The following is a 22,602-nucleotide window of genomic DNA, read 5'->3' on the forward strand; positions in this document are numbered from 1 at the left end:
TTTCATTTCTTACTTTGTTTTATTTGGGTCCTTTTCTTGGTGAGCCTGGCTAAAGGTCTATCAATTTTGTTTCTTTGGAAAAACAAAAACAAAAACAGTTCTTGGTTTTATTGATCTTTTCTATTGTTTTTTAGTCTCTATTTCCTCTCTGATCTTTGTTAGTTCTTTCTTTCTGCAGAGTTTGGGCTTTGTTTCTTCATTTAATTGTTTTAGGTAGAGATTTTTCTTGATTCTTGAAGAAGGCCTGTATCACTAATATATTTCCCTCTTAGAAATGCTTTTGCTGCATCCCATAGATTTTGGAGTGTTGTATTTCCATTTTCATTTGTCTTGAGGTATTTTCTGAATTCCTCTTTGATTTCTTTAGTGACCATGGTTTTTTTTTAGTAGTGTGTTACATGGTCTCCATGTGTTTGTTCTTTCCCCATATTTTCTTCCTATAATTGGTTTCTAGTTTCCTGCTGTTATGGTTGGAAAAAAAATGCTTTATATCATTTTTATCATCTTAAGTTTGTTGAGGCTTGTTTTGTGGCCTGGCATGTGATTTATCCTGGAGAATGTTCCACGTGCACTTGAAAAGAATGTGTATTCTGTTGTTTTTGAATGTAGCTATCTATTAAGTACAACTGGTCTATTGTATCATTCAAGATCACTATTCCCATGTTGATTTTCTGTCTGGATGTTCTGTCCATTGATGTAAGTAGGGTGTTAAATTCCCTTACTATTATTGTATTATTGTCAGTTCCTTTTTTTATGTCAGTTAGTATTTGCTTTATATTTTTAAGTGCTCCTGTATTGGGTACATATATGTTAATAAGTGTAATATCCTCTTCTTATACTGATTCCTTTATCATTATATATGTCCCTTCTTTATCTCTTATTATAGCCTTTGTTTTAAAATCTATTTTGTCTGATATCAGTATTGCTGTCCCTGCTTTCTTGTTTCTGTTCACATGAACTATCTTTTCCATCCTCTCACTTTCATTCTGTCTTTTGCTCTGAAGTGACTCTCCTGTAGGCAGCATATAGAAGGGTCTTGTTTTTTTTAATCCAGTCAGCCAATCCTGTGTCTCTGGATTGGCACATTCAGTCCATTGACATTTAAAGGAATTATTGATAGGTATATACTTACTGCCATGTTATTACTTTTGTTTTTCTTTAGTAATTCTCTGTTTATTTCTTATTTTTCTATCTTGCCTTGTGGTGTGATGGTTTTCTTTAGTAGTATGCTTGTATTCCTTTCTTTTTAGTTTTGTGCATCTACTGTAGTCTTTGGCTTTGTGATTACTATAGGGTTCATATATGTTGTCCTACAACTGTATCTACTAAACTGGTAATCATTTAAGTTCAAATATATTATAAAATATCTTCATTTTTAAAATTCTCATCCCTCACATTTTGTATTTTTGATGTCATATTTTAACATCTTCATGCTTTTCCTTTAACTATCCCTTGTATTTGTAGTTGATTTTTACAGTTTTTGTCTCTTAATCTTCATCCTGACTTAGGTGGTTTATCCTCAGTATTTACTATACATTTGCCTTTCCTAATGGGGTTTTCCTTTTCCCACAGATTCTTAACTCTTTTCCATTTAGAGAAGACGCTGTAACATTTCTTTTGGTGTAGGTTTGGTTATTGATGAACTCTCTTAGTATTTGCTTGTCTGAGAAGTTCTTTATTTCTTATTCTATTCTAAATGATAATCTTGCTGGGTCTCATATTTTAGGCTGCAGGTTTTTCCCTTTCAGCACTTTGAATTTATCATGCCACTCCCTTCTGACCCTCAAAGTTTTTGTGGATAAATCAGCTAATACACTTACGGAGATTCCCTTGTATTTGACTCTTTGTTCTCTTGCTGCCTTTAGAATTCTCTCTTTAACTTTTGCCATTTTAATTATGTCTTTATATGGGTCTGTTTGGGGACCCTCTGTACTTCCTGTACCTAGATATGTTTCCTTCTTTAGGTTTTGGAAGTTTTTAGCCATAATTTCCCCAAATATATTTATTTTAATCCCCTTTTCTCTCTCTTGTCCTTCTGGGACCCCTATAATGTGAATGTTGGTATGCTTAATGTTATACCAGAGATCTCTTAAATTGTTTCTATGTTAAAAATTTTGTTTTTCTTTAGCTGTTCTGATTGGGTGACTTCCATTATTCTATCTTCCAGATCACTGTGTTCTTCTGTATCAGTTAGTCTGCTAGTCATTCTTTCTAGTGTGTTTTTTATTTTGGCTATTGATTTCTTCATTTCTGATTGGGCTTTTTAAAAAAATATTTAGTAGTTCCTTGTTAAATTGTTCACTGTATATATCAATTCTTTCCTCTAATTCAGTTAATATTTTTATTACCAGTGCTTTGGGTTCTTTATCTGGTAAATTATTTACTGGTTTCATTATATTTTCAGGGGTTTTTCTCTTGCTTTTTCAGTTGAGAGTAGTCCCTCTGCCTTTTCATTTTGCTTAACTTTCTCTGCCTCTGAATTTAAGTGAAACAGTTACCTGTGGCAGTCTTGAAGGGGTGTTCTTGTATGGGAGCATCCCAGTGCCTTTGGTGGAAGAGCTGGATTTGACATGGTTGCTAGTCACATCTTCAGGGTGTTCTGGCAACTGTCACCTAGAAATGGAGGGACTAGAGCTCGCAGTGGGTGTGAGGTGGGATTTCTCCTCAGTGGCTATCACTGCCCTGAGGACTGTCGAAAGCCCTGAGAATTGGGCCCAAGCTGGCTCTATTCCCTTTAAGTGTGTTTTTCCCTCTCCCCAATCAGGACCCTTTCCCCAGAGTGAGAGATTTCTAAAGCAAGTGGGGCCCACGTGGGCTCTCAGCCCATATCCTCTGCTGACAGATATGAACTGTCTCTGATGTGCTGCCTGGGCTCTTATGTGCAGGCACCTGCAACTGTTACCCTCGCTCTGCTAAGACACAGCCTCAGGTGCAAGTCCTCTTTGTCCCTCACAGCCGATCACTCCTCTCAGCCTCCACTGTCCCTGTCCTGTGTGGAATTGCTCTGCAGCGCAGGCGAGGCCCATGTGGACTCTTGGTGTGTATGGGGGGGTGGGGAGTGAGCTGTGGTGGAGTGGTTACCATCAGAGATCTGGACTACTTTAGTAAGCACCAACAATGGCCATTGCCACCCCACACAGGCTCTGCCACAGGACTGAGCTGCCTTTGTGTTCCACGGTCAAGTCTTTTCCTTGGTCATGGCTGCTCTTGGTCCAGTGCTGCACTGTGATGTGGAGTGAGTGGGGCCAGAGTGTGTGTGCGGCTTGGAGGCTGTGTGTGGTGAGGCAGTCACAGAAAACCCAGGAGCTGCTGGAGCAGACCTCTCTTGGCCTCAGGGCCAAGACAGTGTACAGGCATTCCTTACAAGCAGAGTCCAGGCTTCCTTCAGCCCTTCTGTTAGTCCCAACAGTCCTCCATCCAGCCAGAGGGGCTTGTGTCTCCCACATAGGACCCCAGGACTGGCATGCCCAATCTGTGGCTCCATCCGTTCACTCCCCAGGGTGGGTGTCTGCCTGTGTAACCTCCCTTTTCCTCTGAGTCCTCTCAGGGGCACAGATCTTGACCTGACGGCTTTTCTTACCTTCCTACCTGATTACCTGTGTATTTTTCTTACAGCCCTGGTGATACAAGAATCTTTGTGCCAGTTTCCAATTAGTTTTCAGTGAGAATAGTTCCACATCTAGGTATATTTTTTGATGTGTTTGTTGGGAGAGGAGAGCTTCACATCCTCTTACTCGGCTATCCTGATCCAAACCTTAATTTTTTGTAATTAGGTCTGAGATTTTACAATATACTCTTTTAACATAATCACTGAAAATAAAAATTTATAGTCAAGTAACTAAGAAATGTCTTGAACTCAAAGCATATTCTGAATATTTAATGTTGATTTTTACTTTGAATCAAATGGTAAAATATAAATTCAATTTATGAAATACGAAAGCATTTACTCTAAAGAGTTTGAAAGTTGAAATATGTTAATAAATCTCTGTTTGCACATACATACACTCTCTCTCCAAGGCCCAAATTACTTATTTTTGCAACTGTCTATTGGTTGAGTCCCCTTTTTATTTTGTATAGGCTTTTATGCCATAAATAGATTTGAAGGGTTTTAATTGTTGAAATTAGTATCTAAAAACAGTTGAAATCATGTAGCTTGTATTTGGCAAGCAGAATCAACAGCACCACAAATGGATCTATAATATAAAGCCTAAAGCATACATTGTTGTCTTCAGCAGGAAGAAATTCACCTCAGGTTAGGAATTAACTGTTTGCATTTACTTCTGAAGTTTATGCGGCAGTTTAGTGATTAATCACTAATTTTGGTAAATGCCAATTTTCTATTTATTAGGAGTAAGAACATCTAATTGTGCAACTCAAGTGGAAAGATACGTGATTTGATAATTTGTCTTCTCCAAAACTCCTCTTCAGTTGCATGAGCTTGTACATTTCCAGTGCCTCTTTAATGCACAAGTGGGCACCTCAGTTTTTGAGGCCCAATGCAAGAGCTCATGTTGGTAAACTTGATGAAAAATAATACTGCCAAGTGAACCAGAAAGATACTTTATTTTAAACAGATTTTAAATGAACATCAAAGTTATCTGGAACATCTACTTTTCCAATCTGCATTTCATGTTTTCTGAAGTGCTGACTGCCAGAGCAAAACTACATGTTTCTGGTTACTTGAAGGAAAAATTTTTCATAGTAGTTATTCATTTTTGCAAGTAAACACAGTCCAGTAACTCTCTCTTACACAGAAATATTATGCAAATCTTTCTAGAACCTGAAAATACAGTAGTAAATACCTTTCCAAACAAGATTTTAAATCATCTGGGAGTGAAGTAACCAGAGACAGCTTGCCAGACTTCTACTCATCCCAAGCCACCTCCCCTCTGAAAAGATTTAGGAGGATCATTTTAGAGATGTTCACAGCATACAAGCTGTACGGAGATTTGGACCTCAAATGCTTTACATTTTAAACTGAATTTCACTGGACCATGTAGTTTTGCAACCAGAAATCTTTCAAAAAGATCACTACTTTTTGAGAAAAGCCTGAGATTACTGTGCTGCCTACTTCAAAAGGTATTTTTGCTAAATGGATTGAATTTTAACCTCTGATGTCTCAATATTGAGAATTTGGCTATGATCTGATTTTTGTGGAGCTAATTATTTTAGCAGTACTGGCAGTGGTCTTATTAATCCACCTTTGGGACAAATTAGATATGGTTCCCATGTTGGCTTTGATTTGGTTATTAGATTCAAATTTCTTATTAGTAGTTTGTTATACTGAGCATTTCAGTTTTGAATTTGGATATTGGTTTGAGAACTTTTATGGTGAGATAGATCTGCAATTATTAGTGCTCTATTTTCATTTAACACTTTCATCTATGGCTCACTTTTTTCAAAGTGTTAATTATATTCTCCTTTTCAATGGATATAAGTTCAGTTCCCTGGGTTTTTGAAAATTGAATATAAAAGTGCCTAGATAAGTACTTCTCAAACATGAAGTCAACATAGGAAAATAGGCTAGTAACTGATGATAATAGCATGTTGAATTGTCAAAATTAAAATTAATACTACTTGCAATGATTAATACATTCTGTTCTGTTAAAACAATTTTAAGACCATTAAATACGTGTAATATCCCTTCAGTCATAAGCGAATAATGACTAACTTGGTAACAAAACAATGAACACCATTAAGACTCCCTAGACAATACATTCAACTTTTTATTCTTAAACCATTTCTTTCTCTGAAACAACATTTACATGAATAAGAAACATTGAATTCCTTTATACAGTGTATCCTAATTTATATATTATATGTGATAACTGAGGTTACACTGTGAGCATCATGTGAGGAAAATTTGAGATCCTTGTACGCTGAGAAATGCAGCTATAGCCAAGCAGAGTTCTACAGACTTTCAAGGGAAACTCTGCAAACTGAATGAGACAGAGGAACATTTGTATGTATAATGTCTAATGCCTCTAGAGCTTTCTAAAAAACAATACTATATTTCTCATCAGACAGTCTGTGCAGGAAAGAAAACTTCTGGAATTTCTTTTATTTAGTTTTTATGCCTCTCTTGATGTGAAGGGTGCCTTCGCCCTAATGGATACACAGAGCTGTGGGAACAAGGACTTGATGACTCATTGTGTGGGGCCGGGGGTGCAGACACTCAAGCCCTTACCCTTCATTTTGGGCTCTTTGACTGATACCTCATTCACCAAGAGAAGCTGAAGAGGAATTACACTATTTTTTTTTGTGCTGGCTTTTGTTTATCTGTGTTACTCTTGCCCTGAATCTACTTGATGCTACCACCAACAACCATTTTTGTACAATTAGAAGTAGTTTTAACAACTTCCAGAAAAGTTCTTGGTTATAAATTCAGGGTTACAAATTCTGTTTTAAAATCAGAGACTCTTCAGTTACCTTGCTACCTTCCTTCCATCTCCTAGGAGTCCAGTTGCTAAAACTGCCTAGTAAGTTATGTGAGGTCACCTTTAGCTCAATGTGTCTGACAAGTGGGATTTATTTTCCTTTCTAAACATTATGTACAAATGTGCATGACTGAACTAGAAGATACTGATTTCTATCAAAACCATAATGCTAGAAATAATGAACATAAATCATCTTAAATACTGTTTCAATTTATTGAAAAAAATGATATCTAAATTTCCATCAATACCTAGGATGAATTCTCAATCTGTTATAGACATTCCTCCTACTATATTTTAAATCATCTACAGAGTAGTGTGCAGAACACACTTCAGAATCTGTATTTGGGCAAATGTTCATGGTGAACTGAGGCAACTATGTGTGTAATTTGTCAGAAAGACGAATGTACTTGAGCAGAAGCACAGTTTTACATGAATTATCTGCATAATTGCTTCAGATTTCCACATTATATGTAATCCTATTTGGAGTAAAATACCAAACTTTTATCCATTAACAGATTTGCTAATAATATTACTTTTTGGTATTCAAAGTTTAGTTACCTAAACACATAGAGCTAGCCACTCATCATAGCCTATTTAAATGCATTTAAATTCTTTAATATTAGAGACTCCTGACTTTTACATAAGGCATAATGTCTAATTTGGTTATAGACACAGATGTCCATATTAATTATATTATATCATTCAGAAAGCATTTATGCTAGCTTTGTATGAACAATTTCCTTTACTTCTTTCAATCAGTAATAAAGTTAGAAGCCTGAAATGAAAGGGTAGAAACTGTAAATGACAAGCTGTATTTTAAAAATTAAATGTGGAAACGTGCTAAATTGAGGAACATTTACTTACATCTTTATGGCAACTCTTCCCATTACATGAATAGCTCAAATATTTGTACAAAGCCACTGAAGTGGTAAATCCATTTTAAAATGTAATAACGTACATGTATGCACATGCACACAAACACACACACAGATGCTAAATGTATAAAATGTATCAGGTAGCTGGTGGCCATGGTAGAATGAATAGTAGATTACTAAGTCATCCCAGTTTCCAATTATATTTATACATAAATTGTGCATTTATAAAAACCTTAGAAACAATTCTGTTTTTCCAGGAAGACATTATAGGTACCATTTTAACACATAGAGTAAGAAAACATCTTGAAATTCTTAAAATCACAATTAGATAAATTAAACAATACAATAAGCTGATGGCTATCATGAATAAAGAATTCTATCCATATAGACTTCGAAAAACCACCAGAGTTTCTGTTAAAGTTTTAATTGTCTTAATGCCTGGAAAGTAAATATTTTGAAATATAATATAATGGAAAGCAATATATATTTTTTAATAAGTAGTTTATATTAAAAACATTCTAAGGTGTTGCTAAATTTAAAGTAGATTGGTTTTCAAATAATGTAAACTGAACAGATTATTTGAATTGTTGTTTCCTAATAAGTAGATGGTTAATTGCATTTTCCTGAGCAATTTTACCAGGACAGGATGGTAATTTAGCTAATAATATGTTGCATTATGTTCTGAGAACACTGTGAGAAATCCAAATTTCATTTTCTTGGCAATATACTGAGGTCATTTGGCACAAAAGAGAAAGTAGGATAAAGTTTTATGTTAATTGGGAATAAATCCTGGGAACAAATAATTTTTTCTAGGTGTATTAATACTTGCCTTTGTCATGTTAATTGCACATCTCACTTAAAAACTGGAAATGCTAAGTATTTCTGGGGACATGACATTTCAATGACTGGGATAATCAAAATGAGTCTAATTTATCCTGAGGATAGTAAATCCACACAGGGGAGAAAGACCAACTATAATTCTATAAATGAAAGTACTTAGTTCCACTTCAAAATTCACAGTGTCTATGTATTTGCATTTTTAAGGTTGTAGGCAGCGGAACTATTCACATTAAACTACTTATAGAGATCATTTTTCACCTATTCAGGAAGACTATTTATACAGAGTTAACATGGGAAACTTGGAGGAAATTTTCCATAGGAGCCTTATTCAACTGAGAATTTCTCGTTAGAATGTAGTTTAGGAAAGTAATTAAAGAGATCTTACGTGTTTTGCACCTGTAGGTCATTCCTTTCAATCTGAGTTATAGTTCATGGGTAAAGATGACATTTTTGGTGGAATAAATTAATGTCAGTTCAATTTCTTTTAAACAAATGTCTACATAAAAAAAAAAAAAAAAACTAAAAAACAAATAGTTACCACATGATTCCTGGCAGTGAAATGACCAAGGATTAAGTGATCATTTATCTACTGTCTTACCTTTAGATGCAGGGCCTTCATAAGAAGGCCACATGTGGACAAGCTAGCTCGGATGTGAAAGCAGGAGCGTCCATCTGCTTCTATCTTGCATCTTCTATCTCTCCATCCCACATCACTTTAATCAGCTCTTTTACCAATGAAATAAAATACAATCAAAGGAAAGAATTGTTGAATAATTACCAGTTGTGCTATAACATAATGTAAGTCATAGTGGTCGTATTTTGTGAGCAAACTTCACACCACTGCCCCCAACACACACATGTGCACACACACAAGTTTAATAGGTAAAATGAAGTGTGTTAGTAGTGGTTCACCTTTCTTTACTTCTCTGGTATTTCTCAAGGTGTTATGGTTCACTGACCCAAGGAGCCTCTTACACACGCTTACAATTGGGTACCGCTGTTTAAAGAAACACAGACTCACTCCTCATGGCAAACAAGAAATTTACTCTACCAGGTTGGGGGTGAAAAAAAGGGGGAAGGCTAATCTACTTTTTGGAAAATCTAGGTAACACCCCCCCCCCCCACTGGACTCTCCCTTGCTGTATATGCATGCACTACTTGTATCAATTTTTGTTTTTAAAGAAAGAGAATTATGGTACATAAAACATAAAAATGAAAGGAAAACCAGTCTCAAAATACTATAATGCATTTCAAAGTCAAGTAGCTATGATTTGTGGCACTGCTTATAATTAACAATAATCAAAAAATGGAAATTACAATGATTTCCCCTGGTAGAACTATATACTCTATGAAGAAGAAAATTCTAAGGGCTGAGAAGGTAAAAATGTTCAATCTGTATTGTGCTTCTACTGGAGGATGCAGGGATTGGGAGGTAGGCATGGAGAGAGAAGCCAACGATTCATAATATTTAGGACTGTGGAAAACTCTTTACCAAGGAAGCAGTTCTAAACATTTTGCTGCACATTCCTGGAATGCTATGATGAAGAAAAGGCATGGACAGATGCAGGGCTTTCTCCAGTCCCAAACTGAACTCATTTATTTTCATTTGCTCTTTTAAACTACAGGAAGAATGTTAACTGAATGACCCTAAGAAATGCAGCAGATTTCAGGTATCTTAGAGAATCATAAAAATAGAAATGGAAATTTTTCTCTATTTTATTCCTGGATGGAAAGGAGTGTTCTGTGCACTCTCCATGGCTCAGCGGACAGACTGGTTAATCTTCTGGCAATAGAAAAATCTAATGTCAGATTCTTAGCTGTGTTAATTCCTATTCATCACCAACTGAGTCCGAACTGAACACTTGCAAAGGAGCACTAAGATTCATCCAGTGAATGTGTGTGGTGTTACCAGATCAATGGCACCTCAGAGCCTCTGTCCCCGTGTGCAACTTGGCTATAAGAAACAGAGCTGGTTAAGAACATACATACCTGAGAAAGAACTTCACATATATTTTCAACTGTAGTGAGCTAGGCAGAGTGCAAAGCAGAGTGATGAGAGTTAACGTTTTCAGCTATTTATTTTTACATTTCACATGTGTATTTTATATGGTCAGTGTAGGCAAGAATTGCTAATATTACTGTGAGGTGAAATGTTAATAACTCAGGAACAGGCAGTATATATCAAGACCAAGACAAATGCATGGAAAACATGGATGAAAAGAAAAAGGTTAAATGGTTCTATTACAAGAGGAAAGGAAAAGGTTGAAATGATTCAAAACCTAAGCAGAAGTTAACATACAGATATACTATCCTCCATTTGGTGCTTGAGAAAGTTATTTGATATTAGAATTAAGTATCTTTATTTTCTTGAATACAATTTTCTCAAACTTTTCCAACTATTTCCGGAATTTAAAAAAGTAGCTATTTTTATTCTGGGTTCCAAGAGAAAAAGAAATTTATGATGAATTGATTGCTATACCTTGAAAAAGTCACTTTGACTTTTTTGACCAAATAGGCTAGAAATAATGGGACCCATATTGCCATTCATTCCAATATTACTCCCAAAATAAGAACAAGGGAAATCAAGCTCAGGATTCTCTGTGATAATAAGAAACAATACCTTCTTAGAAGGCAAATAAAAGAAATTCAGTATCAGTAACAATGGAGAAAAGGGTCAACAAAACATTTCAAGATTCTAGCACTACAAGAGAAAACGTAATAATCATAGGACTGTCAATATCACACAACTGTCCTAAAATGTGAAAGTTAAGATTATTCTTGGTAAATTCATGTACAAAAGTGTCATCTTCAGGTTACCTTGGCTTGAGTTAAAGGCCTTGTTGTCTGAATTTTTCATGAAAGTTCTCTGCAGCTTGAAAGCCTGAGTCCTAGGCTCCCACACACTGTGTGATGAATGGCAACTCATTTAATTAGAGTTTAAATCTGGACCATAAATTTTAATTCAGCTTCCTTTTTTCCCCTTAGCAGTTCTGTCTGGCATCTCTGTCATGCACAGGCAAAATCTTTATTTTCAGAAGGAATAAATCCTTACGAAGTTGAGAGAAATAAGTCATCTGGGCCCAGGAACTAGTAAATCGACTGCCAAATTTTCACTTGAGAGACCAGTACGCCTAAAGAAAGACGGGTTCTTTTTACCTGAGATTAAACAATGCCTTTCAAAGTCTCTGGGGTCTGGACATAGAATTGTTGATCAATGGTTATTTGTATCACCATTTTAACAGAAAGGATCACCAACTTGGCTTTTAGAGTCTAAAATCAAGGTCTTCACACTTCTCTATCATGATTTTGGTCTTTGTGCATAGGATCAAACACAGAAAACCCAAAAGATCTAGAAAGTGCCATAGAGCAAGGTGCTTTCATAGGGGACCTGTTTTAAATTTTTCTAACGTTTACTCATTCTTTTCTGAGCAGCTACATGAAGTAGATGTAGCCTGCTGAAGTCCATGGCTAGATGACACAAAGTTACCGTAGGTGATTTCCCTCTAATGAAAGTCCTGCATTCCGGGGACAGAGCAGGTGCTGCGCTGCCAGTGGGAAGGGGTGCACAGAAGGGAAGTGACAGCCAATCCCGGAGCTGGTAAGGTACCTGGGGAGGAGAGCAGCACTCCAGAGCCCCTGGGCTGTGACTGAAGCCTCTTTCCCCTTGTGCTGAAAGTCACGACCATTTAAGTGTATCTCCTTTGCAGTGTCCATGTGGAAACGCTCACAAGAAGTCTGGGTGAAAACATCAGGTATCATTTCACATGAGTGCGTTATTCAAATTTTAGCTCAAGCATTTCTGGTGAGAAGAGACAAATTCAAGCCAATGGTTTTGTTGTCAGTTCTGGGTTCTATCATGTTAAAGAGAAAAATATGTTGCTAAAAATATGACAACCCCTGTCACTTTATTGCTATGGTCTAAGCAGTTGTGGCTAATTGGATGACTTTCTGCATCAATTAAAACAAACAAATTGAGAATTCCATTTAGAGCAGTTATTGCTGAAATATACCGTGTTAGGCCCCGGTTAAGCTTTTGTTGATGTGAAGTATTTTTTCCTAAGTAAAAATTACAAAAATACTTCCACCGAAGGTAACTGAGAAATTACTTGATTTGACATAAAGATGAAGACACTCTTCTTTTCTGAGACAGTACACGTTGTGATTCACAGGATAACTTGCATCACACGCAATTTAATGAAAGCTCTCAAATAAGCGATTTTATTCCTATCCATGATCGCAGACATTTACAAAACCATACATCTGAGTTCACCTTAAAAAATAACTTATATAAAGCAGTGATATACACAGCACAAAATAGTTCAGGGAGGGGCAGGAGCAACTTTTAATAATTAAAATGTAAACGTGAAAAAAGAGGATGGAATAAAAGTCCCTACTTGTTTCTACTTAAGATGTCATGTGATAATATTTTACAATGTCCTGTGGGTCAGTGTCTGTATGTGCGTGTGTCCGTTTAACATCCACACACACAGCACATTCTCTTCCCCACACGTATACATACACAGATAATCATTTGCAGTTCAGTGTAGGGCAGTTCTCATATGCCGCTCCGTACAGTTGTTCGAATCACGTTTGGACCCGCTTTCTTCACAAAAGAGGGGAGAGAGCAGGAAATTAAAAGGTTGGTTTGGTGTGACTGAGATTCCTTTGTTGAACTGTACACTGTGATGAATGATTTTCTTCCGTAGGAGTTCTGTGAAGGGCTGACTCACTGTGGTTTTCACGAGGAGACTGGGTAATGGATCACACACTCATTGTCATGCTAGGGGAGTACTAGAAAGAAAGAAGAATCCGTATTTTAACAGCAGTTCTTTGACCGCTCACGTTCCTCTTGGTAAACAAAAGTAACTGTGAATTCTAATGTTTTTTCTGTGCGAACTTTTAACCTCATGCAGCATAAACGAAGTAAAATTATATAGAACTGACTATCCTGAAATTTTAAATATTTCCTTTGGAAAGCAACCAGTCTTATTCTCTTGCTGAACTTAGGGGGTTGGCTATTACCCAGTCCCTCAGCTTTCTCCTGGCTGGATTCATCTTTTGTGGGCTCTTGTAACAGTTTGGGTAAATTGAGCCCAAGGTTAAATCACAATGAAGTAAGTATGAGGGACAGGATGGTCTTCGTTATGTGTAAACTTGGGAGATGACCTAACATTTCCATGCTTCCGTTTCCTCATCTGTAAAATGGGTTTAATAATGTATCGGTCTTAAAGGGGTTTGGGGAGGATTGAATATAAAATGCTTAAAACCATGTTTTTATTGAATACACAGAAAGTACTCAGTAAATGCTAGGTTAATACTGTAAGGGGAACAAAACAAAAACTCCCAGCTGGCCGCATGAAGTTCTCACTGAAGTATTTAGAATACTTTGGAGTCTGATTTATACTTTAGCGTATAAACTTCTTCCCTGAAGCTGTGGCTCCAATCTCAATCCACAAGCATTTCTGGGTAGGGTGGGGACACTGTTGTTACATGTTACTTGTCAGTTTGAGGCTGACCACTGGTAAATGGTGAAGCTTTGAGAAATTTGGAAAAGTGATCTCCCAAATGATTGAGAAAGAAACAGAACAATTCTTTTGATAATCATGCCAATCTGCCCTCATACTCTTGAGGACTAGACTGTGACAGAAGTTCTGGAGCAGCACTGCCCAACAGAACTTTCTTCAGCGACGGGCATGTCCCACAACCTGTGCTGGCCAACAGGAAAGCCACTAGCCATGTGTGGCAACCTGAGCATGTGAAATGTGGCTAGTGCCACTGGGAACTAAAATGTTAAAGATGCTGAATTTTAACTTATCTAAGTAACGCCATCATCTGGGACAGTGCAGTTCTAGATCGTCTGCAGTTTGGGGAGGAACACCTACCTGCAAATGGTAACAGGCTGCAGATGACGGAGGGTTCTACATTAGGCTGTAAATATGAGCTCTTGAACATTTTAAGTTTTATTAAAAACCTGTGAGAAGCAGGGCAAAATGGAATTTCTTTCAATATGCTAATAATGACTGTGCCTCATGGAGTGAGGCAGATAGAGTCAGGGGTTTGGTCCCAGTCTGCCAAGGCTCAACCAGGAACAGTGACAGTCCCGGGAAGGGGAGCAGACAGGATGGGATGAAGTGAATTCCAAATGAGCTCTGCTACTGCAGGAACCTGAAACGAGGTAGAAGGTGTGTACCAGGTAAGGATGGACTTGTCAACACGGAGAAAGCAGGACTCCCCAGGGCAGAGCACAGGCTGGCAGTGGCTCAGCCGGCAGAGGTCTGGACTGGATGTCATTAGAGTTGAATCTCGGGCTCAAGCCTAAAAACCCACATTGACCGTGAACAGGAGTGGATGACTAGGCCTGAAAACGGGTCACTGGACCCCAGGGGGAGGAGGGTTAATCCTTTAAGCACAGGTCAAATCAAGGAAAAAAATCTACTTGTTAACCACTTCATAGCCTCAAACTTCCTTTCAGTGCAGGAAAGCTAGTGTGTATGTCACTCTCCATGCTGGACTACAGAGAGTAGGGGGATAAAAGGTGAGACTGCCAGGGAAGAGGGGATGCGGTTTGATAGAAGACTTCTCCCCCTTTCCCCTTGGTAGTGGCAGCAAAACAGCAAAACAAAACCAAAAACCCCAAACAGTCAGAGACTAGGACTGATGAAGGGAGCCCACCTGGGCCCTGTCCTGAGGATCTACCCCCAGTTCATCAGGGGGCACCATGCAAATCTCCACCACGAATAACAATAGGGTGCTTCCCAACTAGCCACAGCCTTTGATGAAACAATTATATTTCGTGTTTGACTTTTAGGGGAAGACAAAACAACAAGAAGATAAATGGATACCAAGGTTTTATTAAAAGTAGAAAAAAATTAGAGAATATGGCAAATGGGCATAGAAAAATTTAATCTCCGCTTTCTGTGGCTGCTATTATTTACGGTAAGAATCAGTGGACTCAGTGCTGCTCAAAAGACTCCTTGGTGACGACAGATATGGTCAGTTCTGTGCTGTCCAGCGCAACAGCCATCAGCCACACGTGGCTGCCGAGCTCTTAAAATGTAGCTAATATAATTTAGGAACTGAAAATTCAACTGTATTTAATTTTAATTTAATTTTAAATAGCACAGCTAGACCATCTATCATCATTTTAAGACAAAGATTTTAATGGGCCTAGTGTGCCCATCTAAAAACAGCAAGACTTCAAAGCTTTTCTGAAAGGACTTCAAAGGATACGTCTGAAAAAAATTTTCTGGATAAATCATAATTAATTCTAGAGAGCATCTCATTTAATGCACATCCTGAATAATCGGATTAAAAATAAATCCCTGAATCCTTTTTTCATTAGGATTATTCCGGTTCAGTCATATGTCATGTAACATTAGGGAATATAGTTAAGAATATATTTTAGCTTTCATACTAATTAGACACTGTTTTAAAAGTATGCATATATGCAAACAAATATATACGTACATTCTCGGCTACCAAGCATGTTTGTTGGTTGCTCCCACACTGAACACTGGCAATTAAGATTTTTCACCTGGGATATTTCAAACGTCTTAAGCAAATCTTACAGAAAAATGAGGACTTGTTACAAAGTCATTGAGAAGCTGAGACAGTTAGGCTTGTTCAGGGAGGAAGCTGAGTGGGAAAATAGGCCACAACAAGAAAGTGAGGGCCAGAGTCAGTCAGAAAAATGGAAGTGTCATCTCCAAGCAATATAACTCAGAGAAATTAGCAAGCATTTCATAAACTTTAATTTTTGAGAAGTACAAATAACTAAAATGACACTCTGCGTGTCTCTGGTACAGTAAAATCGATTGTATCTGTGCGTGGCTGTCTGTGTAAGTGATGGGCAGTTTGCAGTGCTGAGGCTGTAAACTGCTTCACTAAGTAAGTTTAAGGGAAATCACAAAATTTCTAGAGAGACTCAGGATGTGCAAGCAAAAAAGGGATTTTGCTATTGATTACTATTCAAGTAGAAGAGAAGTGGCTTACAGTTTTTGCAGAATTAAGGAAGAGGAGGTGTTAAATGGGGTGTCATATTTAGAGACATAAGATGCTCATGCTGTACTGTCCTGAGTCCACACTGCAACATTTCAGTTGTACGGCGGCATCAGCATGTGACGACACACTGGTGTCTGTGCCAGGGTGCCGTGATAGCAGGCTGCCCTGCTCCAAAACTGCTCTGTGAGTCTGATTCTCCTCAGTCAGGTGATAAAACGGCCTTGCAATGCTGTTGACAGCATCAAGTGTGCCGTTTAGGAGAAGAAAGGGCGGGACGGTAGTAAAACCTAAAGGTGTAATTTTAAACATATACTAACTTATTGTTCCTTTCTATGTAAAATGTATTTTGAAATTGCATGCCTTGGTATGAACTAGAGAATTTATTGTACCCAGTTCACGTACCATGGACTCCATCAGAAATACCCATTAAATCTTTGAACAACGTGCATATATTTCTGTTTATACACTTCAGGAACACTTCTGATTTTACACTACGTTTCTATTTCTAAGCATCTACATAATGTATTTTCATAATAAGAGGTAATAGTACGGGTACTCTGAGCTAAACTAAAGTGAAATAAATCTAGTGTGTATGTGACTGTAAAAAAAAAATCGGGGTGTATGTGATTTCTTTAAATAGCAGAAAGTGACAAAAGGCAGTAAGGGTAATAGGAAATGATCTACTACATTATTTATAATTTCTATTTGACGCCATGATCTTAATATGTTTGCTCAGTTGATTATAGTTCAATGCCATGGAGAAAATACTCTGCTAAATTAATTCAAGAAATAAGACTAACTGCTTTCTTTACTTGAGAGGCATAAAGCACTATTTCTTGAACCAAGCCCCTCTGTATTCTGTATTTTTAAAACCAAACATTCTATAGAGTTGAACACTAGGGGGCATCTTTGCTTCTTGAAATAAAGGCCTTAGGATCCAAAAAAGAAAAAAAGGCTGAATGGTGAAACATTTTTTGGTTCACATTGTTCTGTATAAAGCGTGTTGGCATTGCAAGGTTTCTGCTTTTGGGTTGGACGTTCCTGTTTCTATACTGATGGTATTAAGTAGCATGTGTGAGGTGACTAAGGTAGTGTCTGTATGTAATAATCAGCCAACAGGTATTTGCTCCCTTCCCAGGCCTCTTCTATGGTTAAACTTCAAGATAAAGAGAGACAAAAAGGCTATTCAGACTTCTGTGCATTAAAAAACCCTAGAATTTGACTTGCATGTTTAGTCATTGGAAATGTTTTCTTTTTGAATTCATTAAAGGGTTTTGCGTTTCCTTCATTATAGGGAAGCTAACTTATTGGAGGTATCTAGCTGCCGCCTTCTTCTTCTTCTTCTTTTGTTTATTTGGGGGGAGGGGAATTAGGTTTATTTATTTATTAAGGAGGTACTGGGGATTGAACTCAGGACCTCATGTGTGCTAAGCATGTGCTCTACCGTGTGAGCTATACCTCTACCCAGCCTATGACTTCTTTAAGGTTACATTTGTCAGCGGTGAATCTCTCGTCTTCTTCCTCTCTGCTCTCATTTCTTGATCTTTTAACAACAAGCAAATAAAAATGTGTGGATGTGATAGTGGAAGCCAGAGATAACAGTGATGTCATTCATGACACGCAGACTCCTCACGGGCAGACAGAAGGACGGAGCAGTCAGTGCGGACCCGCTTCCAAGGCTGCACGACCCTCCAGGTGGTGGTGCAGTTTTTCAACCACCATCCAAGTATTCTTCCTTTGGGGACTTTTCTAGTGTGGACAGGGGAGGGGGGGGGTGACAGGAGGGAGCTTTTGTTTTCTGCTAACTCTGCCCAGTCGTCAGGCCTTGTACCTGCCTCCTGGCTTCAAGGGGAGCGAGGCTGGGCTGCTAGGCCGGGAGTCAGGGATGCGAGGAGCCCTGCTCCAGCAGCTCTCTTTTCTATGCACATATTCACAAAGGGATCTGCTATTTTGTGGGTGCCTAGTCCACTTGGGGCTAGGGGGTGAGGTTGGTGTTTATTCTGAACAAAGGAGTTTTTGAAGTCCTGTTCTATTTGATCGTCTGATCCCCACGAAGAACTTTCTGATGCCCCGTCTGAGGCAGCTCCCCACTTCTGACAAACAAGTTGCTGTCCCCAGTGACAGATCTGGGAAGAGAGTGGAGAGTCCCTCTTGTCCCTGCCCCTAAAGTTAGTCACTTGGAACCTTTGGAAAAAAGTTTTCTTCTCTAATACAAAACTACTAATTTCCTTGGTGCTCTTAAAACAGCTCGTTTATATCCATCATAGTACTTATTAATCTGACATATGGTTTAATTAGTTGTGTAAACATGATCTTCCTATCAGATTGCATTCTTAGAAGTTAGGGATGTGTTGGGTTTATTTCAGAATACTTTATCCTTAACCTAGTGCTCTGCATGTAGCAGGCTCAATAAATGTTGAATTGGACTGAATTCATTATCATATAGCTCACTGAATTATACCATTTCATTGCTGGAAGAATTAGCATAAAATGAAATTAATATCTCTAATTAGATAAAGTGAACATTAACTAATTAATTAAAATTAACTAATTTGTCTATAGTCTTAAAGCAAATTTGTAGAACAGGCTTTAAAAAATCCCATAATCCTAAGCATTATAACCAACTACATAGTTTCTCACATTTTTCTATTTCCACATCACTGACAGGCTACTCTTTTGATTTTTTTTAAAATACAAATTTTTATGTATACCTTCTTTGTCCTTGCTATAATCATAAATGTCCTGCAAATAAAACACTCAAACTAAAGATCAGCATAATTGTATTTTTAGTTTCAAGAGAAGTAAAGTCTAAAAGCAGGGGAAGTTTTATCCCATGCAGAGGTGCTCGGTCAATATCAAGAAGTAAAAAAAAATCCACAGATTGAAGATTCTGTGTTGGGTTCCGCTTGGGGAAGCAGCCATCCTGTGCAGAGTAGGTATGCGCTAGCCACTGCTTCAAGTTCTCACAGTATCGTCTCTGGTAAATAGTTAGGACAAAATGAAGGTAGTGTTCTCTTCTGATTCTGTGTTTAGTTGGGTAAAGTCCCCATAATGAATTTTAATGATGGCCATGCACGCGTTGGAGGCGCTGACCCTCTGGATGTGAAACTAGTTTGGGTTTTGAAATCCTTTACTCCAATCCGGTCGTTCTGAGCAGAGAATCTGCATCAGCAGCACTGACAAAGCGTTTTCACATTTGCGTTTGCCCAGCCCCACGCCTGGAAATTCTGATTCACTGGGTCTAGGGAGGGTTCTGGGAAACTGCATTAAAAAAAATCCTATAGATGCTTCTAATGTGAAATATTAGTTCAGAAAGTATTGTATGATGCAACAAGTCCTTAAGAAAAGATACCATAGTGTCCTTTTGGTCTCCACTGCTTAGCATGTTGCTTTGGCTCATGGTAAGTGCTCAGTAACTGTTACATGAATGAATACATTTTTATCCCTTCTCTTTTTGCTCTTGTCTACTTCTGTGGAGACAGGAAATGATACCCGCCTTTGCTTAACACTATAATCTCACCCGAAAAACGACGTGGGTATCCTGTTCAGGCTAAATGCAAATAACACGTTAACAGAGCAGGCAGGAAAGTCTGGTGCATGAAGTAAAGACATCTTAGAGACAGTTTTCAGAGCCTTAAGGACAGCACTGAGCATAGACCCGGTTTTGCAGTGATTCAAGAAGTTTTAGTGAAAACTTACAAAAACTACCAAATATGAAACCTGTTTCTAGGATGTGCCCTTACAGCGGGTCTTCTCTATTGGAAAATTAGTATTATAGTTTTTGTAACCATGTATATAACAGTAGGAGTAAGAAAGAAAGTTTATTTTTTAACCTTTACAAAGAAATTCCACTTAATTTTCTAACTTTTAAAAGATCAAACTATTGAACTCTAGATGAACAGTTGTAATAATGGCTTTAAGCATTTATTCTAAAGAAGAGCTTCAGAAATGAAACCTGGATATAATAATGTAGTCAAGGGCATACTCACACTCTCACTCTGAAAAGGATTTAAGAAATTTCCCCCCATTTCGCCATCATCCCTTGGAGTGCCCGGCTGATTACTCAGGCTCATATTATTGGGAGAATTCTGTAAACGAGATTTAGAAAAGAAGACATTTTGAAGGTTTTCATTTCCCTCTTGCACTGCACTGTTTCAAATGTGGCATCTACGGCAGTATCTCTGAGGACAGAGTGCACTCATACTTCCAGTCTCAGACTTTCTACCGTCTATCCTAGTTCATTCTTTGCACCTTGACAAGTCCTAATGCTTTCCCAAATGAAAATTAAAAAATGGAAAACCCCAGATAACTCATCATAACTCTTAGCCTTAGTCTCAGAATCAATATTTATTCAATTTCTCACCTTCATGTATAGAGCTCCTGGAACTCGAGAGAGTTTAAGAAACAGTCCCAGCAGGGACATGATGAAGAGAGCTCACCCCAGCCAGACTAGATGGAACAGTAACTTCCCCGGGCAATTCTACTAATCCAACTTCGAAAGGCCGCTGTTTTAATAAATGCTTCCCTTTAATTCTATGTAAGGTTTACATAGTAACACTCCTTTAACCATTATTTTTAGATGAAACATAAGTATAAAAGAAAGACAGTTAACAACTACAGTTAAGAACAAGAGAAATACCTTAGGACTTGAGAATTCAATATATACTTTTAGAGGAAAAGAATGCTCAAAGGTGAGCTGCTTTAGAATCTCTTCCTCTCATTTGTTGAAGAGTAGATTTATTGGAATTTCTTTAAGAGAAAATAGCTAATACTAGCAATCTGATCAAACACGAAGTTAGCAGTATATTACACTGGCTAATCTCATGACTGAGTGACTTTAGCCGTGCGAGGTGGTCTGATACCCCAGGTCAACAGGGAAGACAACGGCAGTGACTGCACAGCATGATCACATGGGACCGCAACTGTGCCTGAGGGACTCTTACTTGTAAAAATAAACTTGAAGGTTAAAAACTCTTGCTATTTCAAATGGAAGAAAGGTTTTAGGTTTTCTCCTAAGCCATTGCCATTTAATATTCTGTTTTGGACTATGTTTTTAGATTTTTTAAAAAAGAAAATTGCTCTGAGGATTTTGAGTTAAAACAAGTTATGTCATAAAAATGAAAATTTCATGAATGGGTTATTCCCAGGAGAATGTGTGCTTTTTAAAAAATACAGTTCAACTGTAAAGCAGAGACAGGTAGATGAGCTGGTAGGAATACAGCTGGTGTCTCATCCTGCTGTGCACCCCACAGGGAGGATCTGAGAACAGGGGCCCTCTGAAGTCCATAGGAGCTGCATTTGCCAGTGAACCCCAAGGGCCAGGGAACCACAGTTTAATGGCATAAAGAGGATTCTCTTTTTGGATAAATTTTTTCTCTAAAAATTTTTGCTTCCCAAGTACAGAGAAAAGTAACTGTGCTTTGAAATGAACATGGATAATTTGATTTCCTGGGGAAAAAAAAATGAAGTAAAATTTAACTAAGTGCAATTAACTAAGCTATAACTTATTAATAGGCATTAATCAACTGTGTTTTGAAAGCAGGAATGATAATTCTGACTTAGTTCAAATAAGGGTAAATTTATAAAAATATTGTAAGATTTACCCCAAATCTAGAAATCTTTTTGGTGAAGGCAGATTTGTCATTTCATACATAATGGAGAAGCTGGTAATCTGGGAATAAAAAATGATTTAGCATACATAGTAGGGGTATTTGAGGATGCACTTGGCAGCTGCATCGTGGACCATATTCAAACAAACATATGAAGTGGGCCCCCTCCATTCTTGGGTGTCTCTGGTTAAGCTGGGATGCTCCCAGACTCAGCCGCACTTTTGCCACGGATCATTTCCTGATTTACAATTTCGGAAGTTTAGCTAACTTCAAATCTGATTCCTGACAAAGTGCTCATGTAAAAACACTTAAACGTTTGAAAGGAACATTACATTAATATTGAACTGCTTATAAAACACTTCATTGCTATTTCTGTTTTCCATGCAGTCTTCACAGCATGGTGGCCCAGCATTAAACTCTGGTTTTGGCAGAGGGTGGGGGGAGTGGTGGTATATATGAGAACACTGAGAAGAAGATTAAAACGACACATTCAATATATTAAGACTGAGCTACTATTAGATCTCTGAAACCTGTTCCTACCTAGCTCACTAGGCATATTTGAAAATCTTGAAATGATAGGATAGTTTTTTTTTTTTTTAATCTGACGTAATCTAGGAAAACTGTCATAAAAACAAAAGTTGCTCAATGGGGAGTCTTAAGGAAACTGTGCTGTCCGTGGTCACTGGGTAACATGAGGAAGATACAGCTAAAGGTTCCTCAGTATCGGCATCTGAGGAAGAGCTAAAACAGCCTGGAGGGGATTGTGAGGGTGGGTGGCAATGAACTGTGTGTGTGATGCATTTAACTGTAGCTATGTTTGTATGCAGTGTCTTCAGTAGA

At 37.8% G+C, this 22,602-nt stretch overlaps 1 protein-coding gene and 1 long non-coding RNA gene across 9 annotated transcripts in view; one reads left to right on the forward strand and one right to left on the reverse strand.

Moving 5' to 3' along the window:
* The window catches only part of LOC116151933 (uncharacterized), a 241,062-nt gene that overhangs the window by 12,778 nt on the left and 205,682 nt on the right, over positions 1-22,602 (forward strand). The window lies entirely within an intron of this gene.
* SSBP2 (single stranded DNA binding protein 2) overlaps positions 12,343-22,602 on the reverse strand; it is a 248,251-nt gene continuing 237,991 nt past the window's right edge. For all 4 annotated transcript variants that reach the window (XM_010975060.3, XM_010975058.3, XM_010975061.3 and 1 more), the window contains 2 exons: positions 20,143-20,241; positions 12,343-12,943 (listed from right to left, as the gene is read on the reverse strand). In XM_010975060.3, the coding sequence (XP_010973362.2) occupies positions 12,914-12,943; positions 20,143-20,241 (129 nt within the window). In that variant the 3' untranslated portion in view covers positions 12,343-12,913. The remainder of the gene's footprint in view (positions 12,944-20,142; positions 20,242-22,602) is intronic.

This window comes from Camelus dromedarius, chromosome 3, assembly GCF_036321535.1.
Source record: "Camelus dromedarius isolate mCamDro1 chromosome 3, mCamDro1.pat, whole genome shotgun sequence".
Lineage (NCBI taxonomy): Eukaryota > Metazoa > Chordata > Mammalia > Artiodactyla > Camelidae > Camelus > Camelus dromedarius.